Here is a 27638-nt window from a genome sequence, read left to right on the forward strand (position 1 = left end):
GCAAAGACTTTGTGTCTGTGTGCTGCAGTGCTGGCTTTTTGACCTACCGTCGAGGAAGGATGGCACTCATCCAAACAGGAAATGAAGCCGTATAGCTCTCCCTGTGTGCGTGTCTGCGAGTGTGTCTGTGTGTGTGCGTGCCTCTTAAGTTTCCTGCTGATCCTTGCCTGTGTATTTTGGTCTCTCTCCTGCCTCTCCTGGTGGTCTCCTCCACGTTGCCTGGCTGTGAAATGCAGAGTTTGTCTGTATTTTTTTCTCTCACTGTTGGATATTTAAACTATTCTACAAGCCTCTCTCTCTCTCTCTCTCTCTTCAGTGGATTAAAGCGAGGTCTGTGTTTGTGTGGCCCGATCTTTGTGTGGTCCATTGCCTCCGGGCACTGGTTATTTAAAGGTTAAATACATGGGTCTGATATTGGAAAATGGCAGATTTGTATTCAGAGGATGTTTTGGAGGGGAGAGTAACAGTCATTGACTTGAATTCACGACACGCCTGCAGCTGATGATTATTTCCATTGTTTGATCTGTCTCTGAACTTTTTCACGATTTGAATCATTTCTAGGTTTATAACATACCGAATTGTGTGAGAACAACACTAACATGGTTCTGAGAGCCATTTTCAAATGTCAAGTTAAAATAATATGAAATGTCTAATAAATCCCAATCTGTGAGGCTTGAACCAGAAAACCACTCGCTATCTTTAGGCGGTATAACAATCGCGTAGATTAATCAAATGCACAGTTTGCACAGTAGCTTTCAGTTGAGAAACTAATTTAATAATCGTTTCGGCTCTAATTGAGTGATTTTGTCATTTGCAGTACTGATTAATTGAAAAGTAGAGCGACAGTGTTTGTTTGCATTGTATTCATAAAATCTAATAAATGAATTCTCTAAGTATTTGTTGATTCAAGCCTCTCCAGCATAAAGGATTTATTGTTTTGTTTTTTTTAAAATCTCATTCCATCATAAACTGAAGCCCTTTCGACTTTTTAAAAAAACATTTTTAGAGACACAAAAGCGATTCCAAGGTGACGTCTTCAGCTCTGAGAACTCACAAATAATTATTAATACATAAAAAAAAAAGTGATTCATCAAAAAAAATTAAATGACATCGATAATGGAAAGCTCAAACATGGTGGCGCCCAGCTAATGCAGCTAATGAGAGTCAGTGGGGGGGGAGACTGATGATGGTGAAATAAATTAGAATTGGAAGCAGTTTTTAATCTGGACTGGAAAATGAGTTTTGTAAACCAGAACACTCAACATTTGGTAGTTATTGTGTAGAAGATCATTCTGTTGTCAACCTTTTGCAAATATAAAATATTACAGGCAAAAACTTTGTATTCTTATCTTATCTATAATCGTATTGTACTACCCATTGGGACTGCAAGAAAACACTATTCCCATCATATTGTACTTCTTTTTTCAATGCATACATAAATAAAACGGCATGAAAAGGCCCATCACATCTTCCCAGTGTCCAAGGTGAAAATGCCAACAAACAGTCCAAAACCCAAAGTGCATCCCACGGATCTTCACGTTCGATCAGCCGCAACCAGTAAATGTTTGTCAGATTGGCGAAATAATTAATTTCAATAATTCATCAGGTGTCAAGATTGGTTAGGATATCTCTCAATCTCTGCTTGATTAATCATTTATCAATTCAGGACCGTTTAGACCGAAGCTGCATTTTCTTCCTGAAAGTTGTGTGTTTTTGTGTGAGTTGCAACGCCTTTCGAACGTGAAGTCTGGCAGCGTGTGAACAGAGGTAAAAATCTGAGCGAGTGATGATGTGAAACGACTGGGGACTGATACTGTTCAGTGAATCGTCAGCTGCTCGACTGTGTGGTTGCTTCCTTCTTCCCGCGGCAGAGCACCATCATCATTACCAGCGCATTCTTTCCCACTTAACAGCCCCTCTGCAATTACATCTAATCATTAAACCTCTGTTCTGCAATTTCCTCCCAGTGTAAGAGAAATGCGAGCAATTATTTGACAGCTCCGTATAAACACAGCTGATTACAGGAGACGCAATCTGTAGCTGATATCTCTGCCGTCATGTTGGGATAAGCCTTTGCATCATACAGGCTTTACGCTCAGCTTGTATGCAAACTCAGTCAGAGCACTTTTCCTGGCCTCAACCCAAAAGTTAGATTGGCAAAAGTCAGCTGAGGTGTTTCCATATGTGCTGTGTTGGCAAACAAAGCGTCGACCTTGGCATGTTGTCCTGACTCTTTTTTTTTCATAATGGAGGGGTTTTTTTTTTGTCTCTTCTGGGAGAGACGATGCCTCAGAGGCTTCACACTTCCAATTCTCGCAACCTCCGCTTCTGGCTCCTTCATAACACACATCAGGCTGTTAGATTTACCAGAGGAATCCGGCTTTTGAGGGATGTTTAACAAGAAGCTGCCAAACTGAGAACTCCCCCCGGGGCGTTTGACCTCCCATTTTGGCTACGACTGCAGATGGAAGCGCCGACATTCTCTGATTTGCAGTAACTGCTCGGAGAAACAGCCCCAGCAAAGGGCCTTTGGACAACTGTTTGACTGCACAGATGAGGGCCTTCAGATGTGGCTGGCTGTAATCACGCTGAGAAACAGACCAGACAAAGACTCATTCGCTCTGCTTTAACAGCCGTTTTGGCCCAGTGCAGAGTTGGGAGGCTTGGATTGCACTGTTTGTGCAGATGAGGCAGGACACAGTGACAAAGAGAAGACACAAGACTGGAAGCTGCAGCAGACTCGAGGGTTAAAGGGGTATTCTGCTGTGCAAATAATTCATACTTACCAAAAGTTTTGGAATTGGTCCAGTGGATTGCCTCAGCTGGCAGCTGTGACATGTCATTCTTTGGGGCAACTCCAACTGTCAGAGTTACTTCCACATAAAGACAGATTAATATTCAAGTGTTTGACAATGTTACAGAAGCAATTCCTACAGAAAGTAAAGAGTAAGATCCTTTCTGTAACCAGAAAAGTCCCTCTAAAGGAGAAGTCTTGCTCTGAAATGTAGCTTGAAGTGAGCCTTTTAGCGGACGTAATCTTGACAGTCTGAGTTTCCCCGAAGGATTCAGTGCAGTCACCGCAGCTATGATGCAGCTGCCAGCTGAGGAGATCTACTTAGAACAATTGCAAAACTTTTGGTATGAATCATTTACACGCCAAGAGGCAGGAATGTGACTGACAGTTAACCAGTTCAGATTTAGAATAAGGGGCAATAGAGCACTGGGTTCTGGTGTTTGGGCTTCACTATTGAGTCTCAAGATCCACCTGATGGTCATGGTTAGAAACATTTGATTTGACCAAGTTTGATAACTGTTTTCCTACAAATATATGTTTTATCAATCAAAATAACACAAACAACACAAACACTTTCTTATCTGTCTGGGAAATATGGAGCTACAGTCAGCAGCAGGTTGGCTTAGCTTAGCACAAACACTGGAAGCAGATGGAAACATTTAGCCTGACTCTGTCCTTAGTTAACAAAATCTACCTACCTGCCTACCAGTTTGATAATTCATACAAACCAGTGTGGAAAAAACAGCAATTTGCCGTCAATTTTGGGCACAACCATCCCATTTAATATCGTCTAAACAAATGTTGTCTGTAAAAGACTGTAGCCTCCATAAAACACAGTCAAGAATTGGCAAAATTTAATTCAGGAGTCAAGAAAGAGTTAACAAGACCATGAATCTGAACAGGCAACGTTTAGTCTGCACTTGATAGATGTTGCCAGGGACACATTTTGGATAGCACCAAAAAAGTATTGAGGTTTAATACTCAGCCCTTTTTCTATGAAACAAACCCAAAATGTTTTCAAGACTCAGTCCTCAGTTGTACTCTCAGCTCATCGACGAATCTCACCCATAACAAGGCTCTGAGTCTTCAGTGGTAAATCATTACCGACATAGACATTGCTCCATGCTGTCAGAAATCCAGTGTTACCAAAGGCAAAGACAGACGCCCATTTCTCCACCAACAGCAGACTCGACACATGCTGACGCAACAAAACCACAAGGTGTCTTCATGATACAGCTGTATGATCACATTTCCAGTGCGTCTGACATTCCACAAAAGCAACATGTCTAGGACTCCTATCTGAGGAAGCTATTTCAGGAAATGTAGGAAATAACTGTATTACAGGCAGACCTGGCAGGATGAAAAGTAGAAAAGCATACATCAGCACTTAACACACTTCATGAAAAGAAAAGCTGCTAGAGCGCACTTAGCATCACAAATTGTTCAAATCCGAAAAGCTAAGAAATCTCAGCGTTTCCTGGAAAAACAACAGTTAGATGGAGAAATGTTCGCGTTCTCATCTGGCTTTCTTCACCTGTTCGCTGCTCCGACCATTGTGTGAAATCCTCTTGGAAAGTAAGCCTGAAATTGAGGTTCAAATGTGTTAAACAGGCGTGTGGTTCACAGTTATTATCTCCTCGTAATCCCACAGAACAAGGATTTCCAATTTCTGGACTGCTGTAAAGACAAGCTTATCTTAGCTCCTAGCCAGGAACGGCCTTTAATAAGACCATGTGCCATGTCTTGTTTCATAATCATTTGTAGATCTGGTTTATGACATTACTCGCCAGTAAAAATAGTCCACGTCTTAATGTTCTTGGATAGCGTACCATGGGAACGGAGCACTTTTCAGTGTGTGTGTGGTATTTCAGAGGAGCAGGAAGAAGATTTATTTTTCAAATCTTACCAGCGTCTTGCCGTGGAAGTCTTCCATTAACGACTGGCTCACCTGTCTGGCTATCCACAAATAAAAACACATCAAAAAGTATGCAGGGTGCGTTTGTCTCGTTGCCAGTTTTCCCCATGTTGTGTGTAAGCTCCCTACTACGTCTACAGTACATGCTCTGCAGCTTTTTGGTTTGTCTGTGCGTTTGTGCATAGCAGGCATTTAATTGAGGATATCATCCGCTGGCCAGCCTGCCGAAGTGCTGAAAAGGCTGTTTTTTTCTTTCTCTAACATGTGCTGAAGTGAAACCAGCTGTCTCGATTCCATATCAAAGTCTACAGAGGTGTTTTTTTTCTTCTTCTTTCTGATCTTCTTCTTACCTCATCCCTCACAACCGTGTGTGTTTGTCTGGTGGGAAGTCGTCAAGCAACGTTTGCGTAAGGCTTCGAAATTCCGTTCCATTCGTGGTGCTTTGATTGGAGATTTATGCACCTCTTGCTGATGTTGTGTGGACACATTCTGTCAATGTGTGGCCGGCTTCCCATATACTGCCTCTAGTCTGAGCAGTGTGAATCAGTGTGAGGGAGCGAGGCGGTGTCAAAGGAGTTCACTGTGGAAAGAATCTCGTCATACATTTGCAGATTCCTCATTCACTGTCTTAAGTCTAGAAATGGTGCCGGATGCAAAAAACTGTGTCAGTGAAAAGATATTTAAGCATCTGCTCTTCACTGCATACACTTAATGTATTGTCTAAGATGAGAGGCACCTAACACACAGAGAACAATGCACAATGCTGGGAGAGTCATTATTCATTGACACACCTGCAGTGATGGAAGACGGTTACGCACAGATTCTTATGAAGACTTCCTTTTACCTAAGTAAACATTACATGGAAGTGGAGGTGTGCAGTTTGGATTAAATTAACTATTAATGACAGGGAAGCATAATAGTATTGCAGTGTCATTGGTATCAGCCAACAAAGACTTAAAAAAGAAATATCGGCATTTTTCCCAAATTAAAATTGCTGCCAACATGACGGGACCGAAAGTTAATGCTTTAGCTAATTATGTGTAATGATAACCGTTGACTAAGCAGTTTTCTTAGGCATAATAATACGTTTATTCTGCCACAAGAGAGACTTGATGATCTCTGCAAGTAGTCCAAAAAAAATATGTGCATATATTTGTATCAGCAATTACCCAAATCAAGTTTGAAAATATTGGCAGATCAGATATCTGCAAAAATCCAACAACGTGCATCCCTAAGCAATAATGTACATAATTCATATCACACTATAAACTCAATTTTCTGGAAAAATAACTTGTCAAGCATTAATATCTTAAAGTATTTGGCTTATCCAGCAAATAAGAAAGATGAGCACATTATTCCCATTTGACTATTTAATATTGCCATTCTGGCTCCCCCTATTGGGAAGCACATATTGTGCTGTTTATTGTTCCCTGTATTTACCTCACCTGTGTATATTGATGTAATTACCAGGATACTTTCACAATCAGCAGTGACTCTGTTCAGAGAAACATGTATTTACAACGCTGGGTCTTTTGACATCATCTGGTCGGTGTCCAAAAAGCGATCCCGAACTGCCCAGTTGGGTAAACAAGTCAATGTTTCATCGAGTGACACAGCATCACGTCATCGGATTCCTGGGTGTTGAAGTTCAAACATTTTAAAAACAGCGGACCCTGTGTCCTGTTTGGAGCTCCGAGCTGGCCAAGTGCAGCTGTAACCAAAACGGCAACAATCTGGATTAAAAAGAAATAAATAACACATTGCAAATATTTAGGCACTTGTTGCTACTAACAACACAGCAAGGATCTCTCATCGTGGCAACCACTGCACTGACTCACTTGAATCCCAAAATGGGAAACTTCTTCAGCCCAAAGTGATCTCAACTTGATTTTTTTTTCTTCTTCTGTCTGGCTAGAACGTGTTGATGACGATGATGTAGTTGGCAGCAGTTCCATTGTATGACCTAGATCCGCAAACTAGTCAGATAGGTGGGTGACTCTATACTGGGTGTGGAATAACTGAAAAGACACAACTAAAAGGTTGCAGGAGAAGAATTGGGTGGAGGGAAGGGAAGATAATGGAGGCAATGAGTAAAAGAGCAGTTCAGCAGCGAGAAGTGGGGGGCACTTAAATCCTAAAAGCCTGTAACTGATGGATTAGCTAAACACGAGAGCCAAAAACTGCTCAGTGTGCTGGGAAAACACCCGCAGGCCTTTTAAACATATGGAGGACAGTGGATGAAAACACATGTGGATCATCCACCTTTCAGTTTGGCAAGATGTGTTCTGAGTTCAGTCTCTTTCCACTTTACACATGGACCATTGGGATCAAGTTGAACGCCTTCCGTGCCAGTCAAAAAGTCACAGAGCCAGTCAAAGGAAGAGACGGGCTTTTAAGTAGCTGTTGCTCAGATTGTAACTCCCGACTGGGTTCCGTCAAGAGGGGTCATCCAGAATGTGCTTTTCTGCTTAGACCTTTTGCATCTTTGTCAGATCCATTTAATGTTCTTTGGGCACCAGTCATTGGATTAAAGAAAGCCCTCTCGACAGGGCGTAGGTGCCACTCGCTGTGTGAGAGTTGTGGTTTTTGAATTTACCCTTCTGTCAACACTTCTGTAACATCAGCTCGCACTCTTACAGTACAGCGGGGCTGTTTCTCGGCATACAGGAAGGAGATGAACTCAAAGCACTTCGCCTTCTCACTTCCCTCCTTTGCCAGCTGCGATGATGTTTGCCTGCCCGCTGCCCTCCGATAAGGGAAATATGCTCAGCCTGGACCAGATGCATTCCCAATTTAGCGAAGTTATTTCGACATGAGATCTCTTTCTTGCAGCGGTCTGTGCTGGAACTTAACTATTTTTGAGTGTGACTGACAACCACTTCTTCCTCATGCTGTCTTAAAAATAACAATGTTCCATAACTTTACAAGATCGCTGCAAGATTAATTCAATTTGATATAGTTTGTAGTCCCTTAATGCTACTATTAAAAACAGAAAGTATATGGATGGGTAAATAATTAATATGTCGTAAAAACCTAAGGTTGTAATGGGCGATGTTAAGGCTCATTTATGCGCAACGTTAGATACCCATTCAGATACAGATGGAGCCTTCTGTCCCTGCTCTCGGTTCATTTTGTCAATTTTTGTGAAAGCTTACGGATACGGAACAATGGAGCAGTACCTCCAATAGTCATAGGGAGCACTGTAGCCAATAATTCAGGGTAGACCAACTACTGGACAAGAGGAAGAAGTTGGCATAACTTTTTTTGAGGAGAGGTAATGCGAGTTGGTGAGAGGGTTTAAACGTCGGTATGAGGATTCTTATTCCATCCCCAGAGACAGACCGTTACTAAAGAACAGCTGGCAGGAGAATGGATGAGAATTACAACTGAGTTGGACGGTGGCGAAGGAAAAGTGGCGGTCCATGCAAGACAGATTTGAGACTGAGCGCCTTCCTCCAGGGATGGTATTGATTAATATTCATGCCAACATGCCACTTTTTAGCCAAGGTTAGCCTGTCCAGGTCACAGTGAGGTGAATTGAGGTGAGAGAAAACCAGACCTAAAATCTCTACTCCCTTCTATTTAATACCTGCAGTGCTTCAGTCACAGCCACTCCCCTGCAAAAGGAAGCCGAATAGACTGATGAGATTTCGGCCCAGTTGTGTTCAGACGATCATGATTTGTGACAGTTCAAAATTTGGGCATTATCTCTGAGGTGTGTTTCAAGTTATGAGCTCAAATCCAATCATGGTGGAGGACTTTCACAGTGGAGTTTGAAGTGGTGCTAAAATGGAATAATTGTGCATTGGTGTGTTCGCCTCATTGGGAAGACTTTGTCACCGCAGGTTTTTTTTTTTTTTAATATTAAGAGCCTCTCGTGTTCTGGAAGCCTGGTTCAGGTTAAAAACGATGACTGCAGTCGATGCACTGTCATTCCTCTTAATTCAAACAGACGCACCAGGGTATTGGAACAGAACGGATGTTTCCCCTCTGTATGGGAAGTCTCTGTGGGAGCAATTATGTATGAGCAACTTTGCCTGCTATGAAATATTGATTCCTCTTTTTTTCTGTCATTTGGAACAATCCACTGTCTTCTACCCTTACGTCTCCTGTAAGACGTAAAATCAGCTTCTTTTTTCAGATACTAGAGATACCAGAACTTCTCAGCTCCCAAGTAAACCTCGTTTTGTTTTAGAGATCCCAGCAGTGACCGCACTGTGCAGGACTAGATTTACAAGTCAAACAGTGCGGTTGATTCCCTCCACTCTGGGACGAGTGATACTTGAAGGCGAAGTCGTCCATACAGTGGAACAGTGCAGCATAAAGAGACAGAGCTCGGTCCAGCTCCAGATCCCCGTGGCATGAAAGGAATCCTCTGTTGGCGCTGGTCGCTGAGTCCTTCCCCCCCCTCTGTGAGAGACCATCGTTTTACTGGTCTGCCCTCTGCAGACATTGCACCCTTTCATCTCTCAGAGGAAGGGCAGCTGCTGCTCCTGGACTCGTCTCCGCTCGGTGGGAGTGTGCAGGCCGAGCAGGGAATGGTAATGCAGTGGTCAGTGATGGTCATGAGATCTGTATGAGATTTCACAGGAGTGTTTGTACATGATAGTCGTGTACAAACACTACTATGTTGCGTCAGCGATGGCAGTCAGCTGGCAGAAAAATAAATTGTCATGCAAAAATTACAACATACTTTGGCACTGACTTATTTGCTTCCTTCTGCTTTATAGCAGTTTCTTGCTTCGATCAAAGAAGAGATTCGAAGACCTCACCGTGGCCTTTATTTAACAAGTTTTGCCATTTGATAGACCAAAAGATTAAACAGTTTATCAGATCAATCCATATAGAGAGTAATTGTTAGTTGCAGAGCTAAACCAATACACTTGGGTAGATTATCACAAATGTATAAATATGTGTGCACATGTTGGCTAATAAGAGAGAATACAATGCATTACATAAATGCCACTGAAAGTTTTTTTTTAAATAAAAGAGACGTGTGAGATGTCTGTGTGTTTGGCCCCAGCGAAGGTATACACTCTACCGTGTGCCATTGTTTTTATTTGATATATTACTTTCCAACATGGAGTTTTATTTATAGTCTCTTACCAACGAACATATACAGCTACTTATTATACATTGTATAAGGCTGTTTATTATATCCTAGGATGTCAGGATAACATGAAACATTAATACATTCACACACCAGAGACGTAAACTGTCAGTGTGTGGGTGTGTGTTGTGTTAGCAGAGGGTAGGGGGGGTGGGGATAAGATGTATATAAGATTTGTGTAGGGTGAATTAATGCACATATGTCTTATCTTATTTTACACTGTAAACATGTTTGTTATTGAGAAAAACCAACACATTTAAAGGCTCTGTATTGAGATTTTGTGCAACTTCAAGCAAAATATACTACTAAGCAATATTTTATTACGCAAAAATCCCAAATACCAACATCGGTATCGGCCTGAAGTAACTTGAAACTCTGCACCATGTACAGTTCAAACAAGGGTAGCATGATTTCTGAGTTCTGAGTTTTCCAATAAGTTATTCCTGTCATTTTGGAGCCAGCAGCTTGCAAGCTTTCCTAATGCATCTTTAAAGTAATTAGTTTTATGAAGGGGACTGGGGAATTAATCGAACACTGGTGCAGTTTCAGTAGGAAAACACTCCGGGTCTCCAAGAGCATAAATAATGCACCAGGCCTCGGCCCGAGCATTTTGCCAAAGGAAGATGGAGACGTTTTGCAGCTAATAGAAATCTGTAAAAATATTATTTAAATCCACAAAAGACTTTATTTTATTCTCCTGAAATATGAATGAGTATCATCACATCTCTTTCAGTTCAAACCCATCACTCTCTGAGTATATATTCACGTTTTTTGCAACTAACTTATGATTTTATGAAAAGGTTCCGACAGACGTGTCTCTGTCGTTCTGTTCGGCACCTGGTCTCCACCACAATCGATTGTATTAATGAGCATCGGCTGTTGTAAAATGATTACGACCTCGCTGATGAAAAGCACAGCCTCATGATTTAATTAAACCTTCTTAAGCTGCTGTATGACGAGTTCATCCGCTCCCAGAGGTCCCTGTTGTCCTGTGTGTGTGTGCGTCTCTGTGTTTCCACTTTGGCATCGATCACATCCCCTCGTCTGTCCTCACTGTGTCATTTCCAGACGGTGGACATCCATAAAGAGAAGGTGGCCAGGCGGGAGATCGGGATCCTGACCACCAACAAGAACACCGCGAGGACCCATAAGATCATAGCGCCGGCTAACATGGAGCGGCCGGTCAGGTACATCAGGAAGCCGATTGACTACAACGTACTGGATGACGTCGGCCATGGTGTAAAGGTGAGAACACTTTTTCTTCCAGATTTTTTGGAGTCTTTTTTTTCTCTGCTTTAGATCCGTTTATCTCTGCTTCTGTACTGCCACTTTCTTCCTCTACTGTATCTAATTTTCTTCCCTTCCCCCTCCTCTCATTCTTGCCAGAGGTATTCCTATCTCCCTCCCTTCTCTTCACTCTCCCACTTTGACTCGTTTTTCTCGCTCACACTCCATCTCTGGTGCTTTCTCTTTCATCTTCAGAAAAGCACCCCTTCTGACCCTACAGGAATATGTTCCAGTGTGGGTTGGTGGGAAACGGGTTGGAGGTGGAGATGAACTAAAAAAAAAAAAAAAAAAAAAAGTGATTACATCATATATCTTTCAGAAAACAGCTCTATTATTGAGAGCGTTGTGAAAATGGCAAGAGGAGACCCATTTTGTGAGACGTATTTAAAGCCACTTAAGGCCCAGACCATCCTCGTAAACACGTCCTCCGGTTTCTCTAAACCTTAGCAGAGGAATGATGCTTTTACAATTAGATTTGTAGTTTATTTCCACGTCAGAACAATCTGAAAGGCCGGGAAGAAGCTGATTTTGATGTGATAAACTCTGCGGATGATACGAGTGTGACATAGTCACTCTTCCCCATTAGGGCTTGCTTTAGGGGTCACTGGGTCGTGCTGATAGCGGCGGTAATGACATCATTTCCTGACGGCCGCAGGCATTTTTGCGATCTCCATCCTCCCCCTTGAGCGCTCGCCGCCCCATCAATCAGCCAATCAATTGCAGCTTTCAGACAGATTGGATTAGAGGCCCGCCATTACCGTCCCGTATTGTCACTCTCAATTTACTGTGTAGGGAATTACATTGGAGCCCTCTGTCATGGTAGGATGGTGTGATGGGTAATGGGGAGTGAAGCGCTTTTATTTGGGTGTGTTTCCCACGACGTGGAGCAGTTCTTCACTGCTTATTATGAACTTTAGCATGTATACAGGCATTGTTTCGTTACACAATGAGTTTTTCTGATCACTAAAGCATTTTTTGAGGAAGTTCACCGATTCACGCTTGTTTCAAGAGTGAGATGACAAAAATGCTACCATTCTCGTGTCTGTATGCTAAATATGGAGCTTAATACAGGAGGCTGTTAGCTTAGCCTAGCATAAAGACTGGAAGCAGTGCATTATGGCTAGCCGCCTGGCTCCGTGCAAAATTCCTAACTCTACCATCCAACTAATTTAAAAACATGTTGTATCTATCTTATAAGGGATCGGCAAGTGAGCATAGTGACTTAAACAAGAGAGGAAAAGTATAATTTAGTGAGTGTTAGAGGTGCTGGAAGGCAGATTTACGAACTATGGAGTAGAGCCTGACTAGCTGTATCCCCCTGCCTCCAGTCTTTGTGCTAAGCTAAGCTAATTCACTCTCAGCTCCACCTCCAGAATTGTGCCACTTTCCTCAAAAGTCTGAAGTCAGCATTGTTAAGCATGTCACGCCAGAGTTGACCACGATCCAGTACAAGAAGTAGGAAAACCAAGACAGGACACCTTCAGGAAAACGTCTATTGTGGCAGCAGTACTTGTTGAACAATGCTTCACAAAAAAATGAAGACAGCAAGAAACAAAAGAGAGAAAAAGCAACCAACATTAAAAGCAGACAAACAAACAAAACAAATTAAGCAAGTCCAAACAAATGGGTCAAACAAAACATTTTATTATGGCCTAATAATGTTAATACTTTGTTTTAAATTTAAAGTACATTTTATAGAATCACAGGGCAAAAAATCAATCAAAATCAGAGTGCGCTTCCACAGTTCTGACTCGACAGTGTTAGAAGAGCTGCTCCTGATCAGGATCCCACCACCTCATCTCCCGGTAGTGTCAAATTACTGAAACCATCGCGCTTCGTGGCTGCTGCGGGAGCGTCTGTTTGATGTGTCTATTTTAGGAACATTACGTATTACTCTGTGCCTAATCTCAGTGGATTTTCTGCTTTAAATGTCTTTTATAAAGGCTACATTTAGTTAGTGAATGTGACGGGGAACACACATACCCACACACACTCCTGCAGCAGCCCCTACATCACTCACCTCCTCTCATCTATGCGTGTCACAGCCCAAAGAGCCAATCAATACCCAACATCGGTACTCCATACTAATTCATATAGTGTCCTGTGATGGGGGGCGCTGTCAGATGCCAGGCTTGTATGGAATATCTATAGCCATGGTTTACTTACTGACCAGAATCAATACTTTAATGGGAGTTTAAATCATGTCTATTGCCTCCGGTTAGCCGTGAAACTCGTTGCGTGTGCTCGTGTTTGCAGCGGCCTGAATGTTGAATTGGTTTTTACGGCCTCACACTGTGTTTGTATAATTAAACACCAAAGCATGCGCTGTAATACAGAAGAGAAACATCGTGTAGCGCTCTCATACATTATTGGTTAGAGGCTGCTCTCAGATCCAGAGGAGCGATAAAAGAAGAAAGGGAAACAAGAGCAAAGAGAAGGTGAAATTCATCCAGCGGATAATCAGATTCTTCTCCGATCACGGCGGCATCATATTAATAACAGAAATGTCACAAGATCGGGATGTTCCTGCATCTCCCGGCGCACTGACAGTGACATGACGCTTTTTTAGCTTTAATATGAAAGATGAGATTTATCCTTCCAGTCAGCTGATGTTTAATCTAGTCAGCGGGGCTTTCGGAAAAATCCAGGGACGCTGGTGTCAGGTGTTTGAAGTTAGATTGCAATCCTTTGATAGTTTTGTGTTGTGACAGTTATGAGTTTACAAGATTAGCTGAAAGGGATGGGTCGGGTATTTTTTTGGTGAATTTTTTGATATTCTTCTTATTGAAATAGACTCAGGCTTGGTTGCTATTGTATTTCCTTGTATGCAGTTAGAAAGTCAACATTTTCTTATTCGTAAGATCACAGTTCTGGTTGATTTGGTGTCACCTGTGGTCACTGGAAGACACAGAAAGTGTAGTTCAATACCACAAATAACACTCCGCGGCAGAAAGTCAACTGTTGCATCTGTTTTAGGGATCGACCGATATGGAATTTTTAGGGCCGATGCCGATTTTTTTTTTCATCAGCCTTAGCCGATGACCAATATGGACTGCCGATTTTCTTGAGCCGATATTTGGAGCCGATACTACTTTTGCTCCCTCAGTTTACATCAGCCTGAAATGCTGCCACACTGGATTGGTTTTCTGCTCTGCCAACGCAGCAGCCCGCGTAGGCCGATGCCGATACACGTAAAAAACGCAAAAATCGGCCGATAATATCGGTCTATCACTAATCTGTTTAGCGTGCAAGCTAACAAATCAGTGGTCAGAAGTTATTTCAACTGCAGTCAAATTTCACACGGCACAATTCATTTTCCACATAACAGCCGACTGAAGTGACGTTGTTACTTTGCTCAGGAGACGGTGGGTGATCCGACGATTGTAGACTGTAATCGATCTTGAAGGCACCAAAATCTACTTTTCAGGTGAATCATAAGATCACGATATTAGGTGCCCTCTTTCTTCCGTCTCCAATTTGACATGACCTCGATAACTAGCAGATCCGCTCTACGCGAACCAACCAATAGAGTAATGTAGCCAACAAGATGGCTGTATTGATTGAACGGATTACTTCACGTAGTCCTTCCTTGGATTAAAAAATGTAGACGATTAAAATGTGAAAGGAGGTTGTTCCAAACGATCTGTTTTTAAAGCAACACTCTGGTTTATAGGTGTAAATGGAGAAATTCATCATCGCCATTTCAAGTTTAGCTATTAGTCCACAAACAAGTGAGACAAACTCACTTGATTTATTACCTCAGTAAATAGTTTCCTAATGAGTTTATGGTCTCAATCGCTGGTTACAGATCTTCTTCAACACAGCATGACGTTCACTCTGTAAATTATGGTGCCATTTAGAGTAAAATAGATGATAAAACAGGATGCTTTATGGCACTTGTGATTAAAAAGTTGCTACCATGCCGTGTCCAATCAGGATATCCCGCCACGTTCTGACTCCTATCCAAATATGGTCACTTCTGGGTCCAAAAAACCCCTGACCCCACACGACAAGATGGCTACTCTGTTACAAAACCGTAACCCACAAATCAATGGGCGAAGTCACATTGGGTTTACACTTGGTCACAGCGTATTTGTCAGCTTGTTTAGACTCTTATTTGTTGGGGTGTATCCTCGGCGACTACCCCGACCTCAGAAAGCATCTCTGTCCTTTTATACTGAACATCGACCCGACAGACTCGCCCCAGCTCTGACAGACCGCATTGCTCTAGATTTTCCAGCTCGACACGCTAAGCCTTTCTGGACTTGATAATGACCTCAATCTGAACCCGTCTGTCCGTAATTCAACTTGGACGGATGTTACTAAAGCATTTCCACGCTGACGGTCTGGTTCGTGCAGCGAAAACAGAGATACGGTATTTGCCAGGAAGATAAGGGACGGGCAGTAGCGGGTCTTAGCATTTTCTACCATGACCTAGATTGTGAATTGACTCCGGTCTCGCTGTGATAACAACGGGAGGGTGAAATTTACCATTCACAGATGCACTGAAGGTGTTTTCTGCTTCACACTGACCTGTGCCATGGATGTGCATTTGGTTTCACTTTCTCTTTTTCTCTCTTGACGCTACAATGCTTTCTGCGAAGGCCACCGGGGGAAGCTGCATTATAGATGAGCCACTTGACTCTGCAGTTGTCAAACCCCGCTATGCTGGCTCGGTATTCTCTTTGACACACAAGTACAAAGGTCTTCTTTATCGCCGCCGGTAATGTTATGATTATGTGTCCACGCCGAGATAAATGAATGGAAAGAACACAGCAGACTTAAAATTCATGTTTGTAAAGGCTGTCTTTTGACGCACAAAGGTGAATCTATCGGTCTCAGATGCCACGTTAAGATAAGACTCGTTTCACTTTTGCACAATAGCTCTGCCATCAGATCCCTGCAGTTTCCCCTCCAGTCTGACTGTGCCACTGGGTGTGGCACTGTAGGTCTAAGTAAAGAGAGCAACAGTCAGAGCCAGCCACAGTGTTTTCCTCTTCTATCTGCCGACCTGCCCAGGTCTTACTAAATGTTTACTCAGTATAAATACAACGAGGAGTCGTTTTTCTCCTCTTGCCTCTACTTTGACTTCTACTGATCCGCTCAGACATGGCCATTTTGACATGCCCTCTTTCTGTCTCTCTCCTCTGTGTTCTTTTTTTTCCCCCCTTCGCCCACGTTAAGTGGCTAAAAGCCAAGGTAAGTCTCGTTTGTCACATGACCCCTTACACTGTAATGTATTATTGATAGATTCGTCCGACACCCTTTCACAGCAAACCCCCCTTACATGTGGTTTTTGTTGTCCTTTCCCATGTTATCCCCGTTAACCGACTTGTACTGTAGTCCTCTGAGGCTCTGTAACATCCTCCTTGTCATTTTACCAACCGTGTGTGTCATTATTCACTTTACATGTTGTGTAGTTGTCCATAAATGTTCTGTAGTTTATTTTAAAACCCTTACAGGCTTCCCAGAATAAAAGCATATGCCGTATATAAAGTTTTTGACTTCAGTTACAGTATGTAAGTGTTTTGCAAGAGGCCCTGTTGAAACATGGAGCTTTTCTAACCTGCAATCAGCTGCAAACAGTCTGTGACTTGACTTAAACACAAGCTGCATTGGCATTACATAACCCCTCAAATGTTCCCAACTGAAGCATATACGTCCATGCTGTGGAAGCGTTGTCATCTGGGCAGCCTATAACATTTGATTTTTGCCACACAAGTTGTAATCATCACCCACACACCGCCCGAAGTAATTTGTTTGTTAAATAAGTGGCTTTTTTTTCTCTCCTGACCACAGCAACATGGAAACAATCAGGCGATCAGAGGAGGAACACTATCGAGGACCAATCCGCCGACGCAGAAGCCGCCGAGCCCTCCCATGTCAGGGCGTGGCACACTCGGGTAAGATTTCCATTTCAGTCACCGTGAAAGGAAGACTAATCCTCTAATTATCAAACACATTTTTTTTAAAAAAAGCAGAGCTCTTGTGGGGGCGGTTCAAGCACAAATCCCGTTTATTTATTCATTTATTGGATTATTTATTTAGCATTTTTAATAAATACATGTGAGGTGAAGAGTAAGAAGAAACAACACAGAGAACAAACACTTCCTTCTGAGCTAACAACACAGCCCCGGGACATTACGTTTCAACTCAAGTGTGGTCGTGTTTGCTGTGTTTTTGTGGGTTTGGCTCATTATACACATTTAGAATAACAAAGCTGATGTAAGTGCAGCCAGAGAAAAAAGAGAAAGTCTGGAAACTCTCACGGATCAGTGCAGGACAGGTCTCACACACGGATGAACCCTGTCGTTGGCAGTCGGTGACACTAATCAGATATTAATTCTGAGAGTAAACTGCCGGCCCGTTAGCACCCAGCATCCAGCTGGGTAAACTGATAGGATTTACAACGCTCTAGCGAGCACTCTCTCGCAGTTTTGATAGCAGGATTTTCACAGGATCATGATCATTCTCATCACTGAGTTATCGTTATTCCTTATCCACCTCTGGTCGCCGCAGACGCAACACGCCCTTCAAGACCCTGGAGCCGGTGAAGCCACCGACGGTGCCGAACGACTACATGACCAGCCCTGCCCGACTGGGCAGCCAGCACGGCCAGCACAGCCCCGGACGCACGGCGTCGCTCAACCAGAGGCAACGCACACACAGGTAGATGAAACAAAGAGCGAGCACACAGTCTCAGCTTCTTCACCTGCTGATTCCACTTATTGATTAATCTTTGAAAGCTTGATTTTGGAACTCTAACACAAAAATGAGAGCGTTTTCTGCTGGAGCCACTGCCAAACGAGTTTACACAGAGCCGATTAAGCTTTACCCTCCAGATAAAACTCTTTGTATTTTGCAGTATACCAGAGTATTTTAATGAGGTGTCTGTGGAGACAGACCTGCACTGACGCACCTGTAGCAGCATTTTTTTTTTTTTTGTCAATTCAGCTTCTCGAAGTTGAAAAAAGGGAATGCTTTCTCCGTTTTATATCATTATAAATTTGAATGTCTTTGCATTTTGCACCGTTACTTGAGGCGGAATATGTGGACTCGTGCATTCTGTACTCGCACAAGTTTAAGTCGAGCCGGGTTTATTTATACAGCCTAAAACTCTCCCAAAAAGCCAATAGATAAAAAAAAAACAAAAAAAAAACTGCAGAGAGCAACAGAGGATAAATCCCTTTCCCTAAACGGATGAAGTGGTATTAGAACAGCAATGTTGAGGAATAAACTCGCGGTACATTACACCCCCGAGAGCTATATGGTAGCTAACAGCAGCTCGCGAGCAATTTTAAGAAGCAACTCTAGGTTTTGTAAGGTAACAGCTTGAACAGATGCAAAGCTGAGCAGATGATATGGAGTCCATATTGGCATCATGATATCAAACAGCCGGGCGGTGTTGCGCTCTGCAGTTATGATCGCAGTTTGTGATGTAAACGTTCACAACAAAGCCTCACGGATAAGTCTCTAAAACCTGCAGATGAAGACTCCGGCTGATCAATCGGTGCATCGCTACTTTGCAGAGCTTTTAATAAAGGCAGGTACTTTTCTCCCCCATTGGATGGGTATGAGTGGAATTAGTGGTCCATCTACACCTCTAACTGGATCGTAAATGTGCTCTCAGTGTTTCGGTAATGTGAGAAAAGCGTCTCTCTAAAAAGCACCGGTGCCAGGTAGTTCTAATCTCTTCACTTAGTTCAGCAGCTCGGAGCTCTTTCACACCTCCTCCTCCTCCTCTTCCTCCTGCTCCTCCTCCTCCTCCTCCTCCTCCTCTCCTCCTCGCGGCTACACTAAATCCAGCGTTTGTCTGACAAGGCTCGGAGGGTTTCTTACCACAGCCCGAATCACTCCCGTATTAATATCTGTAAAAGCCTCAGTTATAAAGTGCTGTTTCCCAAAAAAAAAAAAGAAAAAAAAAGTCAGCTGCAGCACGGAAACCCTCAAACACAGTTACCCAGAAACCTCCACGCGGAGGAGGCGAGAGACGCTTTCATCAAATTTGAGTTACGAGTGAGCGAAGTGGCCTCATTAGCTAAAAAGCCTGTTATGCTGACTGCGATGCTCATAAATATTGCATTACTTTTAATTTTTTTCCCTCCCCGTTGCCCCGACTTCTCTTTCTCGCTCATTCACGCAGATATTCCTTCTGTTCTTCCTTTGCGTCTTTGTGATTAAAAACCAAACTCCAGCTCTTCTTCTGATTACTGGCTTCACACGCTTGAAGGCTGCGGAGCAACAGCAGCAGATCTCCTGTCTGTCAGGAGATCTGTGGTTTAAAGACGACCTGCTGTCCCTTTCTCAAACTGACGCCGTCCTCGGAGTCGGGCTGCACCCACCCCGCTTCAGCTAATATTGCTGCGGCATCACTATTTGATTACACGGGCTTCGAAGTCAGCTGCTCTCGTTCGGCTCATCAGTCTCTGCCATCCTCTGCTGAGGTCTAAATTCGATATAAGCATCTCCTGCACGTATTTCCCCCCTTTATTTAATATCTTTCTGCGGGAAAGATAACACAGTTAAGTCACGCGGGTATCATCGTTTTAAGAAAACATGCTTAATATAGCCTCTATAATATCGTGGTGATGAAATGTGATTACCAGGATTCCAGGCAGGATCAGTTTAAGATGGTGTATGACCATGTGGATGAAGCATACATCACAATGCAATGAATTATTTTTTAAAAAAAGAGGACGCAGATCATAACTTGGTTTAACTTCATCTTGTTATGTTAAAGTATTCGACTTGCCTTTCCCACTTCTTCAAAACTGTGTTTTGGCTCTTCTTCTTCGGCGACTCTCGTCTCCTCCACTCCTTCATTCTCTGCTCATGTTTGACCAAATTAAAAGTAATTAGGGTGTCCCTCGAGGCCGCGGGGGGCCGAGGCACTGACCGTGAACGACAGCGTCTCGCGGTTTGGGTCCAGCAGAGGACCTTTGTTGCATGTATGTGCCACCGTCTCTCTAAAAAAAGGCACAACGCAAAAAATTGAGTTCAGGGCTGAACGATAAGCATAAAAAGAAAAAATTGCGTCGTGATTATTTTGACGGATATTACGATTGCGATGTGAGACACAATTTTAAAGGGAATTGGAATTTGTCCGCTGAGAAATAAATACATATAAATTGTGTGATTTTTGCTGAGCTCCAAACAAAAACAATCACGCTCCCGTACGTCTGGATGATTTGATTTGCAGCACCACAAAGCTTCATTTATTATATTTTGTTGTTCCAAATTGAACCTCTATCCAAAAAAGCTGCTGTAATTTCATTAGCGCACTTGGCCGTATTGCAATTTTGACTACATTTTAAATTAATTTTCCAGCTGTAATGTAATTAAATAAAAAAAAATGTTAGCAGATCGGCAGCTCCAACACTGGGCTCTCCCAAAGCAGAGAAGGGGTGAACTCAGCTATTCAACACAGCAGCTCCTGCACACAATATCATACCAATTAAATATTAAACAATGTGCTGTGAAAAAGAAGACATTTTACTGCAAACATCTCTGAAATTATTGCAATTGTGCAGCGGGATAAGCGGCTGTTAAAGAACTTTTATTTTATTTCCTGCTTTTTCTAATGGAACCTGTGCATTTGGGACTTGTTTCAGTTTTTGACTTAGAAACTTGTGTTTTTTTGTTGGTCGTGTGTTTGCTTGGTAGCCGTAGCAGATTGTATAATGTAATGCGTTTATAATCACATTGTCTCGGGGCAGGAGACGGAGACAAGATCTCCGTTAAGGAAACAAAGAGTATAATGAAAAAAAAACAGTTACGAGACAGCACGTAATCGCTATTCAACAGGAACAGCGACACTGCAGCGATTCCAATCAGGCCTCATGAGATTAAGTTTGTGTTTGTGTGCGATTGGTGCGTGATTGGGTCGAATTTCAGCCACGATTTTATCTCAAATTTCAAATCAGTAAAGCTGCAGCGCTCTCTTACATAACCGCTCGCTGAGTTCCTAAAATCGGTCGCTCTCACACAGAGGGCTGATTTGACAAACTCAGAAGATCTGTTTTCGTATCACGCAGTCACCGTTGTTGGTCGTCCCTGTCGTCCTCACATTATCCGAGCGCGGTGTTATTAAATCCTTTAGCGGGGGGAAGGAGCGAGACAGTTGATCACTTTGTACACTAAACAAGCATCAGCGAGACACACAGAATGCCTCGATGGTTAGGAAGTTATACCTCTAAACGATGTTACCGCGGCGGTAACTTGATGGCTTTTTATCCCGAGCCTCCAGGGTTTTTTTGCTTGTAGAGGAGCGAGTGTTGTTTTCCCAGCTTGCGATGCAATACGAGTTAAATGAGGCTTTTCAAACATGTAGTGGAGAAGAAGCAGAACTACAGATATTTGATATTTTAGAGGGTTGTATTTATAATTGGCTTATTTTGCACCAGCAAGATTGGTTTCCTGTTTACCTTCCTGTCACGTCACATTGTCTGAATACTAAACGCTGTTTTTAAATCATCCTATCAGCAACTTATATAGTAAACCAAGTGCAGTAACACCTGCACGAGTATTAAGCCTGAAAGTATTATGCAAAAACATTTTAATTTACCATTATTGACCTTTTTTTCTATACCGATTCTGTCAGTAGAGCCCTGAAATCACGTTGCATTAGATTGTTATGCTAGATTACAGCAACCCCTCTTGTTCATCTTCTGCTTCAGGTTATTTATGCACATCTGAAACCTAGATAACAAGTTTCAGTCTTTTGTAAGAGAGGAGCTTTCAGCTTTTCACTTTCTCATCTCGGATCACGCTCTGGGCGACTTTGTAAGTCTATTTCTCGCTTAAGTCGAGTCACATCATGTCACGCCGCCTAAGCACACACTTTCTACATATTGTTTTGACTTTTTGTTCCTTTTTCAGTGAGAACAGTGTCTTTTTTTTTCATTTGCTCGAGGGATTGTTGTCAGCTGTGAGCAAGTGAGCTGGAACTTTTTTTTTTTTTCTTTTTTTTTTTGAGGCTTAGCTGATTTCTAAACAACTCGCAGTGGCTGAATGAGGCAGGAAAGTGGAGCAGGAGAGACGGAGCTGAGTGCTTTTTTATTTCAGAGTGACTGTTCTGAAACAAAAGCGGGGGGGAAGGATGGGGTGAGCAAAAAGCTGGGGAGGAGATAAATGGGTTAGCGAAGGAATGGGTAAGTTATACAGGGATTAGATGGGATAAACCCAGAACATGCAGATTGGGGGGGGGGGGGGTGAAGTACGGCGTTCACTTCAAAAGAGGGATGACACGATATTGTTTTTTAGCCTTTATCCCCGAAGACACTTTGCTCCCACCGCCACCAACATCCTTCAGAGGGTTACCCCTGCTCGTTGTGCCTGGAGAGCCCCAGGGCTTTGACTGACATGGATCGGAGAGAGAGGGGGTTGATGGGAACGTGGATAAAGCGATGCGGGGGGGGGGGGTTTCAGAGGGATGGAAGGAATCAGAGGAGACAGAGGGGTGAGGGGTGAGGGAGACGGACGGGGGATCACTTTACATTCGATGAAGAGATGAGAGGACGAGGTCGAGGGATGGTTAGGGGAGAGAGGTGGAGAGGAGGATCAGTTAAAAAAGCGAGGATGAAAGAGGAAGGCGAGGCTGGAGCAGAAATGTGGATCAAGGCCAGCCCAAGAGAGAGAGAGCGGGAGCGGGAGGGGGGGGGATTTATTCGGTCAGGGCATTGATCTACAAGCCCCGGGGTCAGACGCAGGGCGAAGGAGCGCTTATGCAGTTTTCTAGAGCTGGCGTACAGCCGGCATTCTTACTTCTTCATCCTCAGGGGAACGGCAGTATTGACATAAACAGAGGAATGGATATGATGTCAAAGTTATTAATTTGTTCTGCCTCTTAACATAAAATGCCTGACAAGTGATATAACGGTGTCACTCTACTGTAATGCAGCTTTTAAATGCAGAAAAAACAACATGAAGGACCCAATCATGAAAAATATAAATGAATAAACAACCTTAAAATCAAAATAATAAAATTCTCTCAGTTCCATAAAATCAATAAGCTGTCCTTTTAATTTTTAATCATTTTTAATGATGTCGATATTAATTAGGGCTTCACCTAACACTTTTTCTCATAAACAAATTGTTCATTAAAAAAGAACAGTTATTAAAACAAGTTCTCCGACCAAATGATAATAATTTTACTTTTTCTTCCAAGCTAATTATCCAAAGGCTAAAAATATTCACTTTAGAATGATTATTTTCTTTACGTGATCAATGATTTCACTAATAAATTACAATAAAAGCAAATCGGTGAATTTGTCACATTTGAAACATGCAGCAAATAAACTAAACTTTGTCGTATAAACACAACTCGTGTGGTTTTTAGATCACATGATGTGGCCACATGTGATTTTTGGATGCAACCCGATCCCCAAACATGAAAAATATAAACGAATAAACAACCTTAAAATCAAAATAATACAGAAAAAAGGGTAAAGCATCTTTTTATTAGTTCATCCATTCTCTCAGTTCCACAAACTCAATAAGCTGTCCTTTACATTTTTAATTTTTAATCATTTTTAATGATGTCGATATTAATTAGGGCTTCACCTAACACTTTTTCTCATAAACAAATTGTTCATTAAAAAAAGAATAGTTATTAAAAACAAGTTCTCCGACCAAATGATGATAATAATTTAACTTTTTTTCCAAGCTAATTATCCAAAGGCTAAAAATAGTCACTTTAAAATGATTTTTTTTTTTGCGTGATCAATGATTTCACTAATAAATTACAATAAAAGCAAATCTGTGAATTTGTCACATTTGAAACATGCGGCAAATAAATGAAACTTTGTCGTATAAACACAACTCGTGTGGTTTTTAGATATTTTACATGTGATCAAATTCACATGATGTGGCGATATGTGATTTTGGATGCAACCCGATTCCCGAAAAGTTGGGACAGTGTGTAAAATGAAAATACAAACATAACATATTGATCATTGTGCAAACACTTGTTGACCTATATTCAATTGAAATATCCCAAATCATCATCAATCAGTTCATCAAACCAGTTTACCTAAATGAACGTGTAGTTTTTGGACACTAAGTATGCAAAAACTATCACATGTTGCTTTTGTTTTTATTGGACTAATTGATAACATTTGACTGGATATATTAGCAGCACCTGTGGCACGTCAGATCCATGCGTGAACACTTTTTTCATGAAGCTATTACGCTAATACGTCAGAGATCAGTCTGTAGATTATTTGGCAAAGGCTCAGACTAAATACACAGTACGTTAGATGATGACTGTAATTTGCTGCTTTGTATCGAAAAAAAACATCTTTCCCATCAGTTTCACCTCTGGCCTCAATTTCATTTTATTGTGTCAGTCTGACTCTCAAATTGGGTGAGTCATACCTGCTCACCTCAGTGTCACTCAGTCTGCAGCTCAGTCCTAACGAGCCAGCAGACAGAAACCATCAGAATGAAAGAAGAAGTGAAAATGTGGACAAAAGTAAGATACTTGAGTAATGCTTTCAAGTCCAGTAGTTTTTACAGTCTGAGATAATTAGGACACGAGCAGCAGGGTCCTTATATCTGCAGTTACCTGCTGTGCAGTCTGAGCAGGTTGCCCTCAATAAAACAATGTCCTCCTTCTCTTCCATGTCTCTCTCTCCTCCTTCAGTGGAAGCAGCGGGGGTAGCAGCAGCAGGGAGAACAGCGGCAGCAGCGGTATTGGCATTCCCATCGCCGTGCCTACACCCTCCATCCCCAACTCTGGACCAGGTGAGCCTCAGACCAGTCAGCCCGTCACAGTGCTGCTCAGCCATCTCAGAATTTCATGAGTTTTTTGTTTTTGGAGGGTTGCCTTTGCCTTTCCCATGCTCCAAACACTGTCTAAAACAATGTTTCTGTCCTGATAAGAACACTTTTGACTATGAAAAAGAACAAATATCTGCTGTTTACATTCCACAAAAATCTGTTTTTCACCCTTCGGAAACTGTTATCAGCTGCAGTCTGGTCTGTTTGGCCTGTGTGAAATGAGATAACGCTCTTTAAACATTGACAGACAGCGATGAGAATACACTGTGCGCCGAGAGCCTCTGAGCCCGAGTTTACCTTTGTACATAAATTAAACGGCAGACAGAGTAAACTCCTGCGTAACACTACAAAACGCCACATGCCTTTAAAGGATGAGTTCACCTAAACGTGAAATTTCAGTCATCTGCTCACCCACATGCTGATGGAAAGGCTGGTGATTTGGAGCAACAAAGACACGACAAACATATTGATTTAAATATACTAACCACGTGTGCAGTAATAAGATATAAGATGTAAATGTACTGTACTATTTGCTAGTGAGACGACACTACACAAAGCCTATGTTTATCAGACGGGGATTATGGAGGCCCATTGTGTCCTAAGCACAGCTGATTCTCTATCCTACTGTGTAAATAGGCCAAGCTGCGTTAGTCCTGCTGCTTCATAGTGGAACAGTAAGGCCCACATAACAGCGTGCGCACAAGCATCGCACCGCATCGCACCATACACAAGCCTGAGATGCTACTGTGTTCAACTTTTTTTTTTTTTTTTTGGTTTTTGCAAACGGTTTGAGCTGAACGAGACATATTTTAGGTTCCCGCAGCAGCGCCAGGATCAGACCAGCAGCTCAGAACTAACCACAGCTCTCCCCAGAAGCCGGTCGCCATGGAAACACTCGATTCACAGCACAAAGAATTGTGTGCGGAGACAAAGTCGGAGCACTCCTCCGGCCCCGAAGGCTTCTCGAGTAAAGTGATGTGATGTTATGTAACCGCGGCCGAGGACGCACTCCGCTCTGCTTTAAGTGGTTTCTAACGTAAACGCTCCTTTCAGTCCCGCCCATGTCCCCTCCTCCCGGAGCACCTCCCCCGCCCCCTCCTCCGCCACCACCTCCGTCCATGGCCGGGCTCGCCCCCCCAGCTCCTCCACCGCCTCCTCCTCTCATGGCCGGGCTCGCCCCCCCAGCTCCTCCACCGCCTCCTCCTCCCATGGGCGGGTTTGCCCCCCCAGCACCACCACCGCCACCTCCTCTCATGGGCGGGTTTGCCCCCCCAGCACCACCACCGCCGCCACCCTTAGGTGAGACTCTTCGACCTCCGAGGCCGCTCCCGACGACTCTGATGGTGGATAATCAGCACGGCTACAGTGATTATTCTCATGGTGGAGACGCACAAATGAGGGTGCTGAGGGTGCCTGTGGAGGGTTTCTGTTTGTGCACACTGCAAGCAAAAGATTTGGTCGATTCCTTTTTACGAAATAATAAGTAAATAAAAGATAAGGCTGGATATGCAATCCAAAGTTGTATATCAAATTGATAAGTAGGGCTGCATAATATGGTTTTAAAAAGTCGTATTGTGACAAATATTGCAATATGAGTCACTCTTTCTACTGAAAGGACTATAAAAATCATCATCTTGTAGCAAATTAAAATGTTTTCTCACATCTGGAGAGTAAGATTTGTCTGAGGGGGGGATCTTTGCAGCATTACAGAACTTTATCAAACACAACTAATATAACAAGAATGATAAGAATTGTATTATTCAGTAATATTTTAAATTATTGTGCAGGCCTAAAAATTAGTAAAAAAGCATGTTTAAAACCAGTAAAGTCAGTAAAAATGGACCAGACACCTATTAGTTTCCCCTCAGACACTTAATAATGGGTGCAGCTGTTCTACAGGCTCAATTTAAGATATTTATTTCTGTAGCGTTTGAATTTAAAGCTTTAGAGAACATTTTCCTCCTGTAATTTGCACTTACTAGACACAGCTACAGCTCATTAAATCAAATAACATCATAACGAAAATGAGGCAGGATGCAAGTCTGGTTCTCTCTCGACTGATGGCGGCTGGTTCAGCTGATAAACATGCTGACCTTTCAGACATCAGCTGGGTTCCCTGGCTGCTCCGCTCTGTGAGAAACAACATGCTGATGCTGATGTTCTTGCTTGCAGTGTGAACAGACTGATTTGTGAATTAACAGGTTATATTCTATATGAGAATGTATCTGGCTTACAGTTCATTAACATTTTTTCTTAATCCTCAGCGGTGGTGGTGGTGGTGGTGGTGGTGGTGGTGCTCCCTTAATTTTTCACCAATATGCAATGATTTTGTAAAAAAAAGAAGTCTCATATCACCTGAGGCCAGACGAAAGTTAATTACAACTGGAGAATATCCAAAATGATTCATTTTCATTTGACCTCAAGCTGCTGTAGATCTGCTGTAGACATTTACAACTTAATTTCATGAATTGAAGATCCTGTATCCCATACAAAGATACAGGATTCATCAACCTTAAGGACTTTGAGACTTCTTTTGCAGATATGTTACTGTTTTATCTGAGTTGTTTTACTGGTTCTTTTTTTGGTTTTGTTTTTTTACTGGAAAAATAAGTTTGGGTAAAGCTGCATCAGGCAAAAGTTTCCTGTATTCTATTTTAAACCATAACTGCTACAGAGAGGAACCATTTTAGCAATTAGGATTAATTAGCTTAGCCTAAGTGATCGCTAAGTGGAATTTAACGCATCGGTAAATA

General features: G+C 42.5%; 1 protein-coding gene across 14 annotated transcripts in view; it reads left to right on the forward strand.

Moving 5' to 3' along the window:
* The window catches only part of abi1a (abl-interactor 1a), a 56720-nt gene that overhangs the window by 20441 nt on the left and 8641 nt on the right, over window positions 1–27638 (forward strand). For 5 of the 14 annotated variants that reach the window (XM_030398620.1, XM_030398623.1, XM_030398629.1 and 2 more), the window contains exons 3-8: window positions 10888–11064; window positions 16291–16305; window positions 16906–17009; window positions 17626–17775; window positions 24749–24849; window positions 25939–26184. In XM_030398620.1, the coding sequence (XP_030254480.1) occupies window positions 10888–11064; window positions 16291–16305; window positions 16906–17009; window positions 17626–17775; window positions 24749–24849; window positions 25939–26184 (793 nt within the window). The remainder of the gene's footprint in view (window positions 1–10887; window positions 11065–16290; window positions 16306–16905; window positions 17010–17625; window positions 17776–24748; window positions 24850–25938; window positions 26185–27638) is intronic. The other 9 variants (XM_030398625.1, XM_030398628.1, XM_030398633.1 and 6 more) reach the window with 3 other exon arrangements.

This window comes from Sparus aurata, chromosome 19 (genome assembly GCF_900880675.1).
Source record: "Sparus aurata chromosome 19, fSpaAur1.1, whole genome shotgun sequence".
NCBI lineage: Eukaryota > Metazoa > Chordata > Actinopteri > Spariformes > Sparidae > Sparus > Sparus aurata.